Source organism: Oncorhynchus keta, chromosome 35 (genome assembly GCF_023373465.1).
Source record: "Oncorhynchus keta strain PuntledgeMale-10-30-2019 chromosome 35, Oket_V2, whole genome shotgun sequence".
NCBI classification, from domain to species: Eukaryota; Metazoa; Chordata; class Actinopteri; order Salmoniformes; family Salmonidae; genus Oncorhynchus; species Oncorhynchus keta.
In genome coordinates this window covers 5,350,754-5,370,536 of record NC_068455.1, presented here as the reverse complement: position 1 = coordinate 5,370,536, position 19,783 = coordinate 5,350,754, and the positions used below count along the sequence as shown (strand labels likewise).

The 19,783-nt window shown below is 44.8% G+C and overlaps 1 protein-coding gene across 1 annotated transcript; it reads right to left on the bottom strand.

Annotated features, from left to right (window-relative positions):
* Positions 1–58: 58 nt before the first annotated feature.
* Positions 59–19,759, bottom strand: LOC118375269 (retinol dehydrogenase 12-like). The gene is made up of 7 exons (XM_052495843.1): positions 19,583–19,759; positions 17,790–18,018; positions 11,745–11,772; positions 10,965–11,069; positions 9,184–9,393; positions 8,091–8,280; positions 59–1,025 (listed from the first exon to the last, which is right to left on the bottom strand). The coding sequence occupies exons 1-7, from the start codon at positions 19,639–19,641 to the stop codon at positions 920–922; spliced, it is 927 nt and encodes a 308-aa protein (XP_052351803.1). The 5' UTR covers positions 19,642–19,759; the 3' UTR covers positions 59–919.
* Positions 19,760–19,783: the final 24 nt, after the last annotated feature.

The window sequence follows — 19,783 nt, the reverse complement described above, 5'->3', positions numbered from 1 at the left end:
TAGCTCCTCCAACCAGCCTCCTCTGTTGTGTGCGACACAATTACTAAACATAAACAAATAGTAGCTAGTAATATATTTTATTTACAGATGTGAACATTAAATTCATGACATGACTGCTATGTAGTTTGGGTGTCACATTTACCCAGAATACCCTGTTTTTTGTTTGTTTTTTTCCCCCTCCAGAAATACTGGTTGGAGAGGATTCAGGATTTCCTGATTTGTTATTAAAAAAAATATTGCAACCCTAAAATGTACTAAAAAAGGCATGTTTCAAATTTGTATAAAAGACATCTCGGTAGCTTAACAATGCTGAGGGGGAAGAATCTAACCTAGAGTGGAAAGGTTCAAAACTAACCTGAATCCACATGGAGGATCATTTGTAAAATTCCTGTAACTCTCCACAATCCTGGATGTTTTGCTTTAATTCCAGCAATCTTCCAACTAGGATTTTGGAAAATGGGCATTTTGTGAAAAGTTACAGGAATTTTGGAACCCCATTTATAATATGATACTGAATCAGCTGGTTTATAATATACCCTGGTTACACCCTGGCTAACCTGTGGCGGAACAATAATGTATTTGATCTTGCAGTTACTACCATAAGAGAGTCCTATCTGCCATTATGTCTATCTGAATACCTCTATGGTTATTATTCAAGTGGGTAAACTGTAGTTTGAGATTACGTAACGTCATGAAAAGATAAAGCTTCACATGTACTCAGATTGAAAACACGGGATGCATCCACAATGGCACCCTGTTCCCTTTATAGTGCACCACTTTCTACCGCGGCCCTGTGGGCCCTACTGCCAGGCTCTTGCTGTAACCATTTGGAACAAGGTTGTGGGCCCTGGTCAAAAGTAGTGCCTTTACAGGGCGTTGGGGTTGCGGCCAGTATTTTGATGACAGAGGGTGGTTCAGATCAGTGGTCCCAGACGATGCCCAGGAGCTCACTGCTGGCGTCCCACAGCTTCCTGGCAGTCTCCTCGTTCCTCCCCTGTGGGGCCACGGAGGCTGGGGCGCAGTCACTGAGAGAGATGGGGGGCATGGTTATTATACAGTCACAGGGGGAATGGTTATTATACAGTCACTGAGAGATAGGGGGAATGGTTATTATACAGTCACTGGGAGAGAGAGGGGGAATGGTTATTATACAGTCACAGAGGGATAGGGGGCATGGTTATTATACAGTCACTGAGAGAGATAGGGGGCATGGTTATTATACAGTCACAGAGAGAGATAGGGGGCATGGTTATTATACAGTCACTGGGAGAGAGAGGGGGAATGGTTATTATACAGTCACTGAGAGAGATAGGGGGCATGGTTATTATACAGTCACTGGGAGAGGGGGCATGGTTATTATACAGTCACTGGGAGAGGGGGCATGGTTATTATACAGTCACAGAGGGATAGGGGGCATGGTTATTATACAGTCACTGAGAGAGATAGGGGGCATGGTTATTATACAGTCACTGGGAGAGAGAGGGGGAATGGTTATTATACAGTCACTGGGAGAGAGAGATAGGGGGCATGGTTATTATACAGTCACAGGGGGAATGGTTATTATACAGTCACAGAGAGATAGGGGGCATGGTTATTATACAGTCACTGGGAGAGAGATAGGGGGCTTGGTTATTATACAGTCACTGGGAGAGAGATAGGGGCATGGTTATTATATAGTCACTGAGTTTTTACGGTAGCCCTGAAACGCAAAAATATATAAATATTGTCTAATTAGTCATTTGTAATGCATCTGGACAGACCATGTAATGGTGGCTGCAAACATTAATTCACCGGTTCCATCCATCCATGTGATTGACAGTTCTTTGGCAGCCTAAAGCACTGCTGTTTCTGAATACCAGAGCATGTAAGCAGGTGAGGGAGGAGCAGAGCCTTTTTAAAATGCTGTCTGCCTCCTCTAATTTGGCTGTGGTACTGCTCAGCTAAAAGCTTTGGTCATGCTCTGCCTAAAATGGGTTGTTTCCATGATGGCTATTCTTTTAATTAGGCCTATTCCGTTGTCATATTTATCCTACCACACCCACAGTAGACTATAGTCTACCATTAGGATATGTAGTTTCTATTTTGAAGGACTTCAAAATGTATTAACGGATGTTTTAGGTAGACGATATATATGCTATACTGTAAAATATATTTTAGTTTTTCTGTGAATAGAAACACCATAATATAAATAATTTATATTAAATATAATTTAATAAAAGGCCAGTAAAGTTAAAATATCAGAACTAAATAATTTAATAATAAAAGGCCAGTATCATCATCTTATTTTCAGAAATAAAAGGGACTAAATCATCTCGAACTGCAGCTGTGAAATGATTTGCTCGTTGAGAGTGGGAAATGCGCTCTACAAACTAATTATTATTATTATCATAAAGACAGAAAAATACACATTTAATTCCCTAATATAAACAAGATAAAGTAGAATGGAATATATTTGAAAAGCTTCAAATTGAAAAATATATTGATATGAAGTTGTTGCTCTAATGGGTGGATTCTATTTCTCAAAAATGTTAGTGTCCATTGTGCTATTATTCTGTGTTCGATTAGAGAAACGAAACAACTCGACTGCCAGTACGCTGAAATAAAGCTTGGGGAACTACACTGGACAAAAAATATAAAACGCAACATGTAAAGTGTTGGTCTCATGTTTCATGAGCTGAAGTAAAAGGATCCCAGAAATATTCTAGATGCGCAAAAAGCTTATTTCTCAAAACGGAACGAGACCCGTAACATATCTCATGCAAATCATAACTAAAAGAAATCCACAGACAACTTAAACCTACCGTCAAACACGTCGGGTCGGGCTTATTTCAAACACACGGTAACGGGGTGTGGGGTAAAAGAGGCTGAGCTGGACCCAAGGAAAGAAATAATAAATATCAACAAAATCCTAAACTAGTCTTACCTGCTTCAAACACATGGTAATGGGGTGTGGGGTAAAAGAGGCTGAGCTGGACCCAAGGAAAGAAATAATAAATATCAACAAAACCTCTTACCTGCTTCAAACACAGCTAGCAAGCTAACTAACCAATAAAATAGTGGGTGGTCCGCCCAGTTCTAGCTAGGGTACTTAGACAATGTGTGACTTGTCTTGGTATCCCTTTTTCCCACCAACAAACAGTCATAAACCACAAAACATAATGACAGACCAGTGTGACATGTAGGAGCAAAAACAAAAGAGGGAGGGAGAGAGTTTGGGAAACCAACTGATTGGGTAAGGGAAAAGGGATGTGATTGGGTAAGGGAAAAGGGATGTGATTGGGTAAGGGAAAAGGGATGTGATTGGGTAAGGGAAAAGGAGCAGGTGTGTCTTCTGATTGGCGACGCCTGTGACTAGGGCAGAAGGAGAGAAAACAAATACACACAGGTGCACCTTATGCTGGGGACAATAGAAAGGACACTAAAATGTTCAGTTTTGTCACAACACAATGCCACAGATGTCTCATGTTTTGAGGGAGTGTGCAATGGCATGCTGACTGGAGGAATGTCTACCTGAGCTGTTGCCAGAGAATTAATGTACATTTTCTACCATAAGACACCTCCAATGTTTTAGAGAATTTGGCAGTATGTCCAACAGAAGACCACAAGTAACCATGCCAACCCAGGACCGCCACATCCGGCTCCTTCTCCTGCGGGATCATCTGAGACCAGCCACACGCTGATGAAATTGAGGACTATTTATGTCTGTAAAAAAAACAACCTTTGTGGTGAAACTCATTCTGATTGGCTGCACTTGGCTCCCCAGTGGGTGGGCCTATGGCCCACCATGTGAAATCCATAGATTAGGGCCCAATGAATTGATTTCCTTATATGAATTAACTCAGTTGCATGTTGCTTTTATATTTACATTAGATGTATGCAATTCAGCCTGAATATCAGGATGCACAACTGCAACGCGTTTTGACTAGGCGCTGCTACTGTACACGACTACACTATCTGTAAGACTGAAGTACTCAGGCATTCAATAAAGAGACTCGCTACAATCCCCTACAGAACCGCTTTGGGCTGTAATCCAACTGACGGGTCACCAAGGGCAAGCACAATGGCGATATCACCAAAAGAGAACACACATTACTGACGCATTTAAAAACAGCTCCACGCCGGTAATCTGCCCTCCTTAAAATACGGACGGGTTAATGATCTAAATCCCCGAATGGACAGGGCGAGGTTTGGCAGAAGGCATGAAGATCTCTGCTCGGTTTCATAAATATATAACGTTATCGTAAAAACAGAGTCAGACATTAGTTACAACGACTCCACACAACATTATTGTCCAAATAATCTTCGCGCATCTCAGAAATGTTTTCGCCCAGTAGGTGGCCTTTCACTATAGTTTTGAAGGGTTTAACATAGCCTAATCAGTCCGCTTTAGCCTGCGCAGAACAGTCCAGTAGTAATAGTTTATTATTATTGTTATTGTAACTGCTGCACGAGGCTATACAACTGCCACAGCAAGCTGATCCCTGCAATGGGAGGATTTATTTTCCAACCCGTCCGCCAAATCCATCCATTACCCACGGTTCTCCCTTTTCAAATTAATAGTTCGTCATCGGTGCTATTGAACATCGGATAAGCTTCCTTATGTTTCACTAAAACCAATAGCAAACACTTCAATGATTTAAACGAAGCGTCATCATGAAAGTTTACTCTCTACACCCCCTGTTATCGTAGGACTGTAGGCTGTAACAACTTTAAATTGAAGGCCTATCACCAACCTCTTTCTGTAGGTTATTCTGGGAGGCTGATAAAAAGGTATTTGTTCACTTTCAGCATAGACAAGCCTATTAACTCTGAAGTGCATTCATTTATTGGTGATTGATATTTTAACTAAGTTTAGGCTACTTCTGCGCATGACATACCTAGTCCTACCGATAAGTGCCATCTAAGCAAGTCCCTTATGATATAACATGACCGCGCGTCCATCCCGCTAGAGGACGCTTTCCCTAAAGTAAATAGACATAAAATTGCACAAAATTATATATCCTAATGATCCTACTCCTGTCTATACAGAAATACAAATCATTCCAAATAGGCTACTACAGCATGATTTGGCCACAGGATCAAATCAAACTGTATTGGTCACATACACATGTTTTAGCAGATGTTGTTGCGGGTGTGGCGAAATGCTTCTTTGAAAAAAATTAAATAAGTTGTGGATTGTTTTAAATCGCATTGCCTACAGCCGGAGGGAAAGGAAAGACAACGCGAGCTGCGAATACCAAATAATATATAATAATAATAAATAGATGATTGTTGAGTTGCAGCTGTCAGAGAAAAGTTGAGGCCCAGCCACGCATATCACATTAGTGCAAAATACAAATCGCGGGAAAACAGTTTGGAGACCAAATGGCTATTGCTGTGAAAATACTCTAATTCGTCTTTTAGTTATCAAAATTCTCAACTTAATTAAGCAAACAACAGTAAAGCCTATGTTATTGGGACCAGCGGAACAATTTCGGAACAATTTCGCCATATCCCCGGTGAGTGCGCACTGCGGATAATTCACACTTTATCTATGTTTGGTCATTGCCACAAAATCTTTTCTAAACGTATTATATATATTATAACGCGCAAATCATTTCACAGCTGCAGTTCGAGATGATTTCGCCCCTTTTATTTCAGAAAATAAGATGATGATACTGGCCTTTTATTATTAAATTATTTAGTTCTGATATTTTAACTTTACTGGCCTTTTATTATTAAATTATATTTAATATAAATTATTTACATTATGGTGTTTCTATTCACAGAAAGACTAAAATATATTTTACAGTATAGCATATATATCGTCTACCTAAAACATCCGTTAATACATTTTGATGTCCTTCAAAATAGAAACTACATATCCTAATGGTAGACTATAGTCTACTGTGGGTGTGGTAGGATAAATATGACAACGGAATAGGCCTAATTAAAAGAATAGCCATCATGGAAACAACCCATTTTAGGCAGAGCATGACCAAAGCTTTTAGCTGAGCAGTACCACAGCCAAATTAGAGCCAGAGAGGAGGCAGACAGCATTTTAAAAAGTCTCTGCTCCTCCCTCACCTGCTTACATGCTCTGGTATTCAGAAACAGCAGTGCTTTAGGCTGCCAAAGAACTGTCAATCACATGGATGGATGGAACCGGTGAATGAATGTTTGCAGCCACCATTAACATGGTCTGTCCAGATGCATAACAAATGACTAATTAGACAAAATAACAATTAAGTCTCTTCTTCCAAATGACTTAGTATCTCTCAAATTCGATACTAAGTAATTGAAATGAGAATTTATTTATTACTTTAGCCTTAAAGAGAGCGAGAGAGCATCCCAGCAAACCGGGTAGATTCCCAGATAATTAACTGAGATTCACATTAGATTACAATGTGTCACGTGCACAAGTACAGTGAAATACCTTTCTTGCTTAGCTCTAAACCCAACCGTAATCAATATAGTACTAAAATAAAACTTGAGATAGGACAAAAACACACGAGAAAGTAAGAGGGTCAGTTCCAAGACCATATTTACAATGTGCAGGGATACTGGTGTGATGGAGGTAGATATGTATTTATAGGGATAAGGTACCTAGGCGTCAAGTGATGATAAACAGAGTAGCAGCAGCGTAAATGACGATTGTATGTGTGTGCGTGTAAAGTCCTCCTCTCACGTTTTCCCCTTTGCTTGTGGACTTCAGTGCACAACACAACAGCTGTCTGTGACCAGACGGGAAAAAAAAAAAAACTCTCCAAACCAAACCTTCATACCATAACCGCTAACCTCTACACTACATTGTTATCCCCATATTAGCTAACGTCATAGCCAACAAACTAGAACATGTTAGTAAACCCAAAATCCAATTCATGAGTACAATCACGCGGTAGTGTACAGCAAGCATCTTAGCAGTTACACCGGCAGGCCCCGGTGGCAATGAAGTAATAAAACCGGAATCTTCCAAAATCTTGGAAGAGTTTGAATGTTGGATAACCTTAGCCAGCTAGCTAACATACATGCCATTCCTCTCTGTTTGGTCAGGTTGTTGAGTAGGCAAAATTAGCTAGCCAAGTAAGTGAAAAATGCACCAAATATAAATCTCTGCTGCTTCTCCTTAATTTTTTAAATATAATTTGTTAAACTGTTCAACCATTGTCTTTCTCTCTTTGAGTCAACTACTCACCACATTTTATGCACTGCAGTGCTAGCTAGCTGTAGCTTATGCTTTCAGTACTAGATTCATCCTCTGATCCTTTGATTGGGTGGACAACATGTCAGTTCATGCTGCAAGAGCTCTGGTAGGTTGGAGGACGTACTCTACTGTGTAAGTCTATGGAAGGGGGTAAAAACCATGAGCCTCCTAGGTTTTGAATTGAAGTCAATGTACCCAGAGGAGGACGGAAACTAGCTGTCCTCCGGCTACACCATGGTGCTACTGTAGACCTTATTGAAAAACAGTATATTTTAATCAGTTATTTGGTGACAGGAATATATTTAGTATAGTTTTATATAAAAATAATAACTTAAAAAAACAAAAACATTTCACAATTTTTTGGAAATTCTGTGAGTAGGATGGACCTCCTCTGAGAAGCCTCCACTGGTATAATTTAGAGCCAAGCTTGTTGACTTTAAATCCAAGGATATCCTGCTTTTGGACACACTTATTGAATTAAGCAACAGAACGTGATAACAGTAATTAGTGAGGCACGTTCTTGGATTGTTGCGGCACTGATCCACCCATTTATGTTAATCTATTAAAATATGCAAATATACCCATTGTATTTATGCAAATTAACCACCATTTTCTTGATTTTAACACAAACATAAACAAATGCCTGATATCATTAGAAAATGTATATATATGAGTGCATTCTAAGAAAACAAAATTAGAAATTTTACAATTAATTGAAAACCTGAATCCCAACGCTTTAATTCCCTAATTGCTATAATTCAGTCGATATGTGACAGATTATAAAAATTCCCCAAATAGTTTGGAGTGTCTTCATCCATTGTTCAACTGCATTTATTATAATTGTTTTGAATCTAACCTGGGTCAGGGACTGAATGTGCTCCATACTGTAGCATCATCTCTACCTCACCTGAAGTGTTTCCCGGTGAGGGAGTGCAGCTCCTCGGCCACAGCGCAGTAGATGGATGTCTGGGCCCCGTCCCGAGCGCTCTTCAGGAACAAGGAGAACAGAGAGAACAGCAGAGACATGATGGTGGAGTGGCGTACCAGCTCCGAGCGCACCAACCCAGGGTGGACAGAGTTCACAGTCACACTGGAACCTGGGGAGGGAGGCAGGAAGTGGGGAGGGAGGCAGGAAGTGGGGAGGGAGGCAGGAAGTAGGGAGGGAGGCAGGAAGTGGGGAGGGAGGCAGGAAGTGTTACCATGGGGGACAGTGTTTCTTCAAGATCATCTTCTGTGTGAGAACGTTTTAGATCACCGTATGTTGCTAAGTAACTTCATAACTGTCATTTTGCCTTTCTGATCATATATTTTGTGTTTTCTCACTAAAACTCTTTACTTTCCCTCAGTTTCTCTTCTGTATTTTCTGATCCATTATCCAACAAATGTGGCAGGTTGCCATTCTCTCTCCCTCCCTCCCCCTCTCCCAGCCTACCTCCCTCTCGCTCTTCCCCTCCCTCCCTCTCTCCCCTTCTCCCACCCTCCCTCCCCCCCCTCTTCTCCTCCCTCCCTCCCCTTCTCCCACCCTCCCTCCCCCCCCTCTTCTCCTCCCCTCCCTCCCTCCCTCTCTTCTCCCTCCCTCCCTCCCTCCCTCCCTCCCTCCCTTCCCTCTCCTCCCTTCCCCTCCCTCCCTCCCTCTCTTCCCCTCCCTCCCCCCTCCCTCCCTCCCTCTCCCTCCCCCTCCCCCACCCTCCCTCTTCCCCACCCTCCCCCTCCCTCTTCCCCACCCTCCCTCTTCCCCACCCTCCCCTCTTCCCCACCCTCCCTCTTCCCCACCCTCTCCCTCCCTCACCCCTTCCCCACCCTCTCCCTCCCTCCCACCCTCTCCCTCCCTCCCTCCCCCTCCCTCCCTCCCTCCCCTCCCTCTCTCCCCTCCCCTCCCCTCCCCTCCCTCTCCTCCCTCCCTCCCCCCTCCCTCCCTCTCCCTCCCCCCTCCCTCCCTCCCTCCCTTCCCCTCCCCTCCCTTCCCCTCCCTCTCTTCCCCTCCCTCCCTCCCTCCCTACCTTTGAGTCTGCGGGCCAGCTCCCTAGCAAACAGGACGTTGGCCAACTTGCTCTGGCAGTATGCAAGGCCGCTGTTGTAGCTGCCCTGGCTGAGGAGGTCATGGAAGCGGATCCAGCCAACGTTATGAGCCAGAGAGGAAACCACGACGATACGGGCCGGAGCACTACGCTTCAGCAGACCAATCAGGAGGTACGTCAACAGGAAGTGACCTATCAGGAGTAAACAACAACAACACAATCAGTTGCTTTGTCAGAAAGTGGGGGCGTGGCAATCTTTACCAAGGGTCAACTTCAATGCTCGGTTGTCTCCCAGCTGACCAAGTCCTAAAGCAATGGGACTCCCTAAATTTCTCAGATTATTACCAATCCCACAAGGTATGACTCCAAACACCCAGAAAAGGCTACTGTCCTCAATGTTTTCCTCACAAAATAATCCTTATAGGTATCTGCTGCCCATGTCCCTTAATGTTGTGGTTGTTACTGACAAGAAGCACATGGCTGAGCTCTTTAAATCACCACTTCATTAAGTCAGGATTCCTATTTGACTCAGCCACGCCTCCTTGCTCGTCCAACATTTCCTCATCTCACACCCCTTCTAATGTGACTATCCCCGATGCTTCTCCCTCTTGTTCCCCTGCCCCGCTACAAAGTTTCTCCCTGCAGGCGGTCACTTAGTCCGAGGTGCTAAAGGAGCTCCTTAAACTTGACCCCGAAAACCCTTTTATTCTTCAAGGTTGTTGCCCCTATAATCGCCTGTTTCTCCTCTCTGGCGAGGTTCCCATTGCTTGGAAGGCAGCCACGGTTCATCCTGTATTTAAAGGCGGAGATCAAGCTGATCCTAACTGTTACAGGTCTATTTATATTTTGCCCTGTTTATCAAAAGTGTTGCAAAAACTTGTCAATAAATCAATGTCTGTAGTATTCACTCTGGTATGCAATCTGGTTTCCGCTCAGGTTATGGATGTGTTACTGCAACCTTAAAAAGGTCCTCAATGATGTCACCATTGATTCTAAGCAATGTTGTGCTGCTATTTTTATTGACTTGGCCAAAGCTTTTGATACGGTGGTACATCTTTGTGGTTGTTCCAGTATTGGTGTCTCTAAGGGATCGTTGGCCTGGTTTGCCAACTACCTCTCTCAAAGAGTGCAGCCACTGCCTGTCACCAAGGCAGTACCCCAAGGCTCGATCCTAGGCCCAACGCTCTTCTCAATTTACATCAACAACATAGCTCAGGCGATAGGAAGCTCTCTCGTCCATGTATATGCAGATGAGACATTTTTATACTCAGCTGGCCCCTCCCAGGATTTTGTGTTAAACGCTCTACAACAAAGCTTTCTTAGTGTCCGACAAGCTTTCTCTGCCCTTAACCTTATTCTGAACACCTCCAAAACAAAGGTCATGTGGTTTGGTAGGAAGAATGCCCCTTCTTCCCACAGGTGTTATTACTACCTCTGAGGGTTTAGAGCTTGAGGTAGTCACCTCATACGAGTACTTGGGAGTATGGCTAGACAGTACACTGTCCTTCTCTCAGCACATATCAAAGCTACATGCTAAAGTTAAATCTAGACTTGGTTTCTTCTATCGTAATCGCTCCTCTTTCACCCCAGCTGCCAAACTAACCCTGATTCAGATGACCAGCCTACCCATTAAAAATTACGGAGACGTCATTTATAGATCGGCAGGTAGGGGTGCTCTCGAGCGGCTAGATGTTCTTTACTATTTCTCCCGTAGGAGTCCTTGGTTACGGATCCCACCCATGACATCAGCGTCTCGGTCTCACCCAGGTGGTTGACCCCCAGCTGCATCTCGAAGCCGTCGTTGGTCTTCACGTAAGGACACATCATGACCCCAGCATTGTTGATCAGGATGTGGAGGTGGTCGACCTCTACATGGGGTCAGAGCCAATATTATACAGTTTTTTACAGAGGAGTAAACACATAATGAGAGCTAATTAATTATGAATAATAAATACTGTAATAATGAGTCCTTGCTAATAACTAACACTATATTAAATACTGTAATAATGAGTCCTTGCTAATAACTAATAACTATTAATACTGTAAAAATGAGTCCTTGCAAATAACTAATAACAATATAATAAATACTGTCATAATATTGTAATAACATGTAAAGGTCACATGGCCTGCGCCCCAAATGTAAAGGTCACATGGCCTGCGCCCCAAATGTAATATTATTATATTACATGGCCTGCGCCCCAAATGTAAAGGTCACAAGGCCTGCGCCCCAAATGTAAAGGTCACAAGGCCTGCGCCCCAAATGTAAAGGTCAAGGCCTGCGCCCCAAATGTAAAGGTCACATGGCCTGCGCCCCAAATGTAAAGGTCACGTGGCCTGCGCCCCAAATGTAAAGGTCACGTGGCCTGCGCCCCAAATGCCACCTTATTTAGAGCTCTATGGGCCCTGGTCAAAAGTATCACACTACATAGGGAATAGGGTGCTATTTGAGAAGCATCTGAAGTAGTAGGTTGACCTCTGAAAGGTCAGGCCCGTATGGAGTGGGCCTAGCGACCTCTACCCAAATGTATCGAAGGCCTCCTCACCCTTCTCCACATCTCTGCAAGCCATGGCCTGGCAATAGACAATAATCAATAAATCAGCATAGATGACACAGTGTTCCTTTTTAAAAGAGTAGTCACTAAATAAGGTGGCCCTGCACTAAATAAGGAACAGGGCCCCCAAAGTGCACTAAATAAGGAACAGGGCCCAGAGTAGTGCACTAAATAAGGAACAGGGCCCAAGTAGTGCACTAAATAAAGGGCCCAGAGTAGTGCACTAAATAAGGAACAGGGCCCAGAGTAGTCACTAAATAAGGAACAGGGCCCAGAGTAGTGCACTAAATAAGGAACAGGGCCCAAGTAGTGCACTAAATAAGGAACAGGGCCCAGAGTAGTGCACTAAATAAGGACAGGGCCCCAGGGCCCAGAGTAGTACACTAAATAAGGAACAGGGCCCAGAGTAGTGCACTAAATAAGGAACAGGGCCCAGAGTAGTGCACTAAATAAGGAACAGGGCCCAGAGTAGTGCACTAAATAAGGAACAGGGCCCAGAGTAGTGCACTAAATAAGGAACAGGGCCCAGAGTAGTGCACTAAATAAGGAACAGGGCCCAGAGTAGCACTAAATAAGGAACAGGGCCCAGAGTAGTGCACTAAATAAGGAACAGGGCCCAGAGTAGTGCACTAAATAAGGAACAGGGCCCAGAGTAGTACACTAAATAAGGAACAGGGCCCAGAGTAGCACTAAATAAGGAACAGGGCCCAGAGTAGTACACTAAATAAGGAACAGGGCCCAGAGTAGTGCACTAAATAAGGAACAGGGCCCAGAGTAGTACACTAAATAAGGAACAGGGCCCAGAGTAGTGCACTAAATAAGGAACAGGGCCCAGAGTAGTGCACTAAATAAGGAACAGCCAGAGTAGTACACTAAATAAGGAACAGGGCCCAGAGTAGTGCACTAAATAAGGAACAGGGCCCTAGTACACTAAGGAACACAGTAGTGCACTAAATAAGGAACAGGGCCCAGAGTAGCTAAATAAGGAACAGGGCCCCATGATCACTAAATAAGGAACAGGGCCCAGAGTAGTGCACTAAATAAGGAACAGGGCCCAGAGTAGTACACTAAATAAGGAACAGGGCCCAGAGTAGTACACTAAATAAGGAACAGGGCCCAGAGTAGTGCACTAAATAAGGAACAGGGCCCAGAGTAGTGCACTAAATAAGGAACAGGGCCCAGAGTAGTGCACTAAATAAGGAACAGGGCCCAGAGTAGTGCACTAAATAAGGAACAGGGCCCAGAGTAGTACACTAAATAAGGAACAGGGCCCAGAGTAGTGCACTAAATAAGGAACAGGGCCCAGAGTAGTGCACTAAATAAGGAACAGGGCCCAGAGTAGTGCACTAAATAAGGAACAGGGCCCAGAGTAGTGCACTAAATAAGGAACAGGGCCCAGAGTAGTGCACTAAATAAGGAACAGGGCCCAGAGTAGTGCACTAAATAAGGAACAGGGCCCAGAGTAGTACACTAAATAAGGAACAGGGCCCAGAGTAGTGCACTAAATAAGGAACAGGGCCCAGAGTAGTGCACTAAATAAGGAACAGGGCCCAGAGTAGTACACTAAATAAGGAACAGGGCCCAGAGTAGTGCACTAAATAAGGAACAGGGCCCAGAGTAGTGCACTAAATAAGGAACAGGGCCCAGTAGTACACTAAATAAGGAACAGGGCCCAGAGTAGTACACTAAATAAGGAACAGGGCCCAGAGTAGTGCACTAAATAAGGAACAGGGCCCAGAGTAGTGCACTAAATAAGGAAAGGGCCCAGGGCCTAAATAAGGAACAGAGTAGTACACTAAATAAGGAACAGGGCCCAGAGTAGTACACTAAATAAGGAACAGGGCCCAGAGTAGTACACTAAATAAGGAACAGGGCCCAGAGTAGTACACTAAATAAGGAACAGGGCCCAGAGTAGTGCACTAAATAAGGAACAGGGCCCAGAGTAGTGCACTAAATAAGGAACAGGGCCCAGAACAGGGCCCTAAATAAGGAACAGGGCCCAGAGTAGTGCACTAAATAAGGAAAGGGCCCAGAGGGCCTAAATAAGGAACAGGGCCCAGAGTAGTGCACTAAATAAGGAACAGGGCCCAGAGTAGTGCACTAAATAAGGAACAGGGCCCAGAGTAGTGCACTAAATAAGGAACAGGGCCCAGAGTAGTACACTAAATAAGGAACAGGGCCCAGAGTAGTACACTAAATAAGGAACAGGGCCCAGAGTAGTGCACTAAATAAGGAACAGGGCCCAGAGTAGTGCACTAAATAAGGAACAGGGCCCAGAGTAGTACACTAAATAAGGAACACTAACTAAATAAGGAACAGGGCCCAGAGTAGTGCACTAAATAAGGAACAGGGCCCAGAGTAGTGCACTAAATAAGGAACAGGGCCCAGAGTAGTGCACTAAATAAGGAACAGGGCCCAGAGTAGTGCACTAAATAAGGAACAGGGCCCAGAGTAGTACACTAAATAAGGAACAGGGCCCAGAGTAGTACACTAAATAAGGAACAGGGCCCAGAGTAGTGCACTAAATAAGGAACAGGGCCCAGAGTAGTGCACTAAATAAGGAACAGGGCCCAGAGTAGTACACTAAATAAGGAACAGGGCCCAGAGTAGTGCACTAAATAAGGAACAGGGCCCAGAGTAGTACACTAAATAAGGAACAGGGCCCAGAGTAGTGCACTAAATAAGGAACAGGGCCCAGAGTAGTACACTAAATAAGGAACAGGGCCCAGAGGAACAGGGCCCAGAGTAGTGAACACTAAATAAGTGCACTAAATAAGGAACAGGGCCCAGAGTAGTGCACTAAATAAGGAACAGGGCCCAGAGCAGTACACTAAATAAGGAAAGGGCCCAGAGGGCCTAAATAAGGAACAGGGCCCAGAGTAGTGCACTAAATAAGGAACAGGGCCCAGAGTAGTGCACTAAATAAGGAACAGGGCCCAGAGTAGTGCACTAAATAAGGAACAGGGCCCAGAGTAGTGCACTAAATAAGGAACAGGGCCCAGAGTAGGCCCAGAGCACTAAATAAGGAACAGGGCCCAGAGTAGTGCACTAAATAAGGAACAGGGCCCAGAGTAGTGCACTAAATAAGGAACAGGGCCCAGAGTAGTGCACTAAATAAGGAACAGGGCCCAGAGTAGTGCACTAAATAAGGAACACAGCACTAAATAAGGAACAGGGCCCAGAGTAGTACACTAAATAAGGAACAGGGCCCAGAGTAGTGCACTAAATAAGGAACAGGGCCCAGAGTAGTGCACTAAATAAGGAACAGGGCCCAGAGTAGTACACTAAATAAGGAACAGGGCCCAGAGTAGTGCACTAAATAAGGAACAGGGCCCAGAGTAGTGCACTAAATAAGGAACAGGGCCCAGAGTAGTGCACTAAATAAGGAACAGGGCCCAGAGTAGTGCACTAAATAAGGAACAGGGCCCAGAGTAGTGCACTAAATAAGGAACAGGGCCCAGAGTAGTGCACTAAATAAGGAACAGGGCCCAGAGTAGTACACTAAATAAGGAACAGGGCCCAGAGTAGTGCACTAAATAAGGAACAGGGCCCAGAGTAGCACTAAATAAGGAACAGGGCCCAGAGTAGTGCACTAAATAAGGAACAGGGCCCAGAGTAGTGCACTAAATAAGGAACAGGGCCCAGAGTAGTGCACTAAATAAGGAACAGGGCCCAGAGTAGTACACTAAATAAGGAACAGGGCCCAGAGTAGTACACTAAATAAGGAACAGGGCCCAGAGTAGTACACTAAATAAGGAACAGGGCCCAGAGTAGTGCACTAAATAAGGAACAGGGCCCAGAGTAGTGCACTAAATAAGGAACAGGGCCCAGAGTAGTACACTAAATAAGGAACAGGGCCCAGAGTAGTGCACTAAATAAGGAACAGGGCCCAGAGTAGTACACTAAATAAGGAACAGGGCCCAGAGTAGTGCACTAAATAAGGAACAGGGCCCAGAGTAGTGCACTAAATAAGGAACAGGGCCCAGAGTAGTGCACTAAATAAGGAACAGGGCCCAGAGTAGTGCACTAAATAAGGAACAGGGCCCAGAGTAGTACACTAAATAAGGAACAGGGCCCAGAGTAGTGCACTAAATAAGGAACAGGGCCCAGAGTAGTGCACTAAATAAGGAAAATGCACTAAATAAGGAACAGGGCCCAGAGTAGTGCACTAAATAAGGAACAGGGCCCAGAGTAGTGCACTAAATAAGGAACAGGGCCCAGAGTAGTGCACTAAATAAGGAACAGGGCCCAGAGTAGTGCACTAAATAAGGAACAGGGCCCAGAGTAGTGCACTAAATAAGGAACAGGGCCCAGAGTAGTACTAAATAAGGAACAGGGCCCAGAGTAGTGCACTAAATAAGGAACAGGGCCCAGAGTAGTGCACAGAACAGGGTAGTGCACTAAATAAGGAACAGGGCCCAGAGTAGTGCACTAAATAAGGAACAGGGCCCAGAGTAGTGCACTAAATAAGGAACAGGGCCCAGAGTAGTGCACTAAATAAGGAACAGGGCCCAGAGTAGTGCACTAAATAAGGAACAGGGCCCAGAGTAGTGCACTAAATAAGGAACAGGGCCCAGAGTAGTGCACTAAATAAGGAACAGGGCCCAGAGTAGTGCACTAAATAAGGAACAGGGCCTAAATAAGGAACAGGGCCCAGAGTAGTAGTGCACTAAATAAGGAACAGGGCCCAGAGTAGTGCACTAAATAAGGAACAGGGCCCAGAGTAGTGCACTAAATAAGGAACAGGGCCCAGAGTAGTGCACTAAATAAGGAACAGGGCCCAGAGTAGTGCACTAAATAAGGAACAGGGCCCAGAGTAGTGCACTAAATAAGGAACAGGGCCCAGAGTAGTGCACTAAATAAGGAACAGGGCCCAGAGTAGTGCACTAAATAAGGAACAGGGCCCAGAGTAGTGCACTAAATAAGGAACAGGGCCCAGAGTAGTGCACTAAATAAGGAACAGGGCCCAGAGTAGTGCACTAAATAAGGAACAGGGCCCAGAGTAGTACACTAAATAAGGAACAGGGCCCAGAGTAGTACACTAAATAAGGAACAGGGCCCAGAGTAGTGCACTAAATAAGGAACAGGGCCCAGAGTAGTGCACTAAATAAGGAACAGGGCCCAGAGTAGTGCACTAAATAAGGAACAGGGCCCAGAGTAGTGCACTAAATAAGGAACAGGGCCCAGAGTAGTACACTAAATAAGGAACAGGGCCCAGAGTAGTGCACTAAATAAGGAACAGGGCCCAGAGTAGTACACTAAATAAGGAACAGGGCCCAGAGTAGTACACTAAATAAGGAACAGGGCCCAGAGTAGTGCACTAAATAAGGAACAGGGCCCAGAGTAGTGCACTAAATAAGGAACAGGGCCCAGAGTAGTGCACTAAATAAGGAACAGGGCCCAGAGTAGTGCACTAAATAAGGAACAGGGCCCAGAGCACTAAATAAGGAACAGGGCCCAGAGTAGTACACTAAAGGGCCCAGAGTAGGAACAGGGCCCAGAGTAGTGCACTAAATAAGGAACAGGGCCCAGAGTAGTGCACTAAATAAGGAACAGGGCCCAGAGTAGTACACTAAATAAGGAACAGGGCCCAGAGTAGTGCACTAAATAAGGAACAGGGCCCAGAGTAGTGCACTAAATAAGGAACAGGGCCCAGAGTAGTGCACTAAATAAGGAACAGGGCCCAGAGTAGTACATCAAATAAGGAACAGGGCCCAGAGTAGTACACTAAATAAGGAACAGGGCCCAGAGTAGTGCACTAAATAAGGAACAGGGCCCAGAGTAGTAGTAGTGCACTAAATAAGGAACAGGGCCCAGAGTAGTACACTAAATAAGGAACAGGGCCCAGAGTAGTGCACTAAATAAGGAACAGGGCCCAGAGTAGTGCACTAAATAAGGAACAGGGCCCAGAGTAGTGCACTAAATAAGGAACAGGGCCCAGAGTAGTGCACTAAATAAGGAACAGGGCCCAGAGTAGTGCACTAAATAAGGAACAGGGCCCATTTGAGCCTGTTTCTTTACTTAATCTCCACCGGCTGGCAATATCTGTGTGATGATGAATGTAAGGAGGCAAGGAAAGGAGACAAGGAATAGACTCCATACACCATGGATGACTATCAGGATATGACCCTGTATGTGTCCGTCACCTCTGATAGCCAGGTCCAGAGCAGTCTCCTTCCCAATACCAGTGTTGGCTCCAGTAATCAGGACCGTCTTCCCGTCCAACCGGGCCATGGACATACATGTTCTACCTGCAGAGTATTTCCTGGACAGACAGGAAATATATCGGTGTTATTATCTCAAATCCAACGTGTGTAGCTGTTCTGTCTACGTTGGTAAGGTTGGCACTGGCACATTGTGAAAAGTCCACACAGACTGCGTTACAAAATGGCTCCCTATTCTCCATATAGAGCTCTACTGTTGGCCAGGGTCCATAGGGCTCTACTGTTGTCCAGGGATCATAGGGCTCTACTGTTGACCAGGGATCATAGAGCTCTACTGTTGACCAGGGATCATAGAGCTCTACTGTTGGCAGGGTCCATAGGGCTCTACTGTCGACCAGGGCCTATGGAGCTCTACGGTCAACCAGGGCCCATAGTGCTCTACTGTCGACCAGGGATCATAGAGCTCTACTGTTGGCCAGGGCCCATAGGGCTCTACTGTTGACCAGGGCCCATAGGGCTCTACTGTTGACCAGGACCCATAGAGCTCTACTGTTGACCAGGACCCATAGAGCTCTACTGTTGACCAGGGATCATAGAGCTCTACTGTTGACCAGGGCCCATAGTGCTCTACTGTTGACCAGGGATCATAGGGCTCTACTGTTGACCAGGGCCCATAGAGCTCTACTGTCGACCAGGGATCATAGAGCTCTACTGTTGACCAGGGCCCATAGTGCTCTACTGTTGACCAGGGATCATAGAGCTCTACTGTCGACCAGGGATCATAGAGCTCTACTGTTGACCAGGGCCCATAGAGCTCTACTGTTGACCAGGACCCATAGAGCTCTACTGTTGACCAGGACCCATAGAGCTCTACTGTTAACCAGGAATCATTGAGCTCTACTGTCGACCAGGGCCCGGATCGATATAGGGAATAGGCTACCATTTTGAATGCAGCCCCAGGCTCCACAGAAAAGAGATTACTGGTTAAAATTGTATAAAAATATTTTTGGGGAATTGATTATTTATTACTTTTATTTACGATTTAACATGAAACATACTGGTTTCTCAATATGCAAGGATCAATCTGGCAACAATGATCAAACATTAACTCGCCCAACAGTTACACCACAAAACCTGGCTCGCTACCGATTAACCAAATAGCTCGCGGAACATAATTTAACTCCAACCACGCGCGCAACGCTTCTTATGTATATTCATTCATATGATAGCGCTCGAGCCTACTCATCTGCATTATTCAGCGGTGCGGGTCGCCTGACAATGACAATCATTGTCCGACTAATTAAGGCAATATGAGATGCCAATAATTCACAATTGGATCATATTCAATTGACAGTGCATTTCGAGCCTTTAGTCCAAACAACAATAAATGAATATTGTACTGAAGAAGGTTGTCTTCGTTATAGGGGGGAAAAAGGTGTTTCTTTGGGCTTTATTATTGCAGAGAAATATATATATTTTTTAAATGTAATCATCAACACTGATGTCGATTCATTTAGCGACCCAATTGCCTGTCACAATCTCTTCGTTTTTCAGTAGCCTGACAATGAGAATCATTGTTCGACTTAATTTGGCAACATGAGATGCCAAGCATAGTAACGGATGATGCATCGGCTATAGCCTCGAACATACACCGCTCATTCTTACCTAATGTAGGGTGCGAATAAAACCATGAGCAGCGCGACAATCAGGACGAGCACCATCATGACACGGATCCACTCTCTCGTTGGTTTTCCTCACTGCTGTTCCATCATGGTTCTGTGCTCCAGCGACCACACAGCTGATCTGAGATGTCAAACTTCATGGTGAAGTGTATGTAGGTGGATGGGTTGTGTCACAGATGCTAAT

Excerpts from the sequence above, each read along its gene's own strand:
- LOC118375269 (XM_052495843.1), bottom strand. The coding sequence starts at position 19,641 with ATGATGGTGCTCGTCCTGATTGTCGCGCTGCTCATGGTTTTATTCGCA. Across the intron at positions 9,394-10,964 it reads GCTGGGGGTCAACCACCTGG|GTCACTTCCTGTTGACGTAC; the intron begins GTGAGACCGAGA and ends TACTCCTGATAG. Across the intron at positions 1,026-8,090 it reads CTCACCGGGAAACACTTCAG|TGACTGCGCCCCAGCCTCCG; the intron begins GTGAGGTAGAGA and ends CATCTCTCTCAG.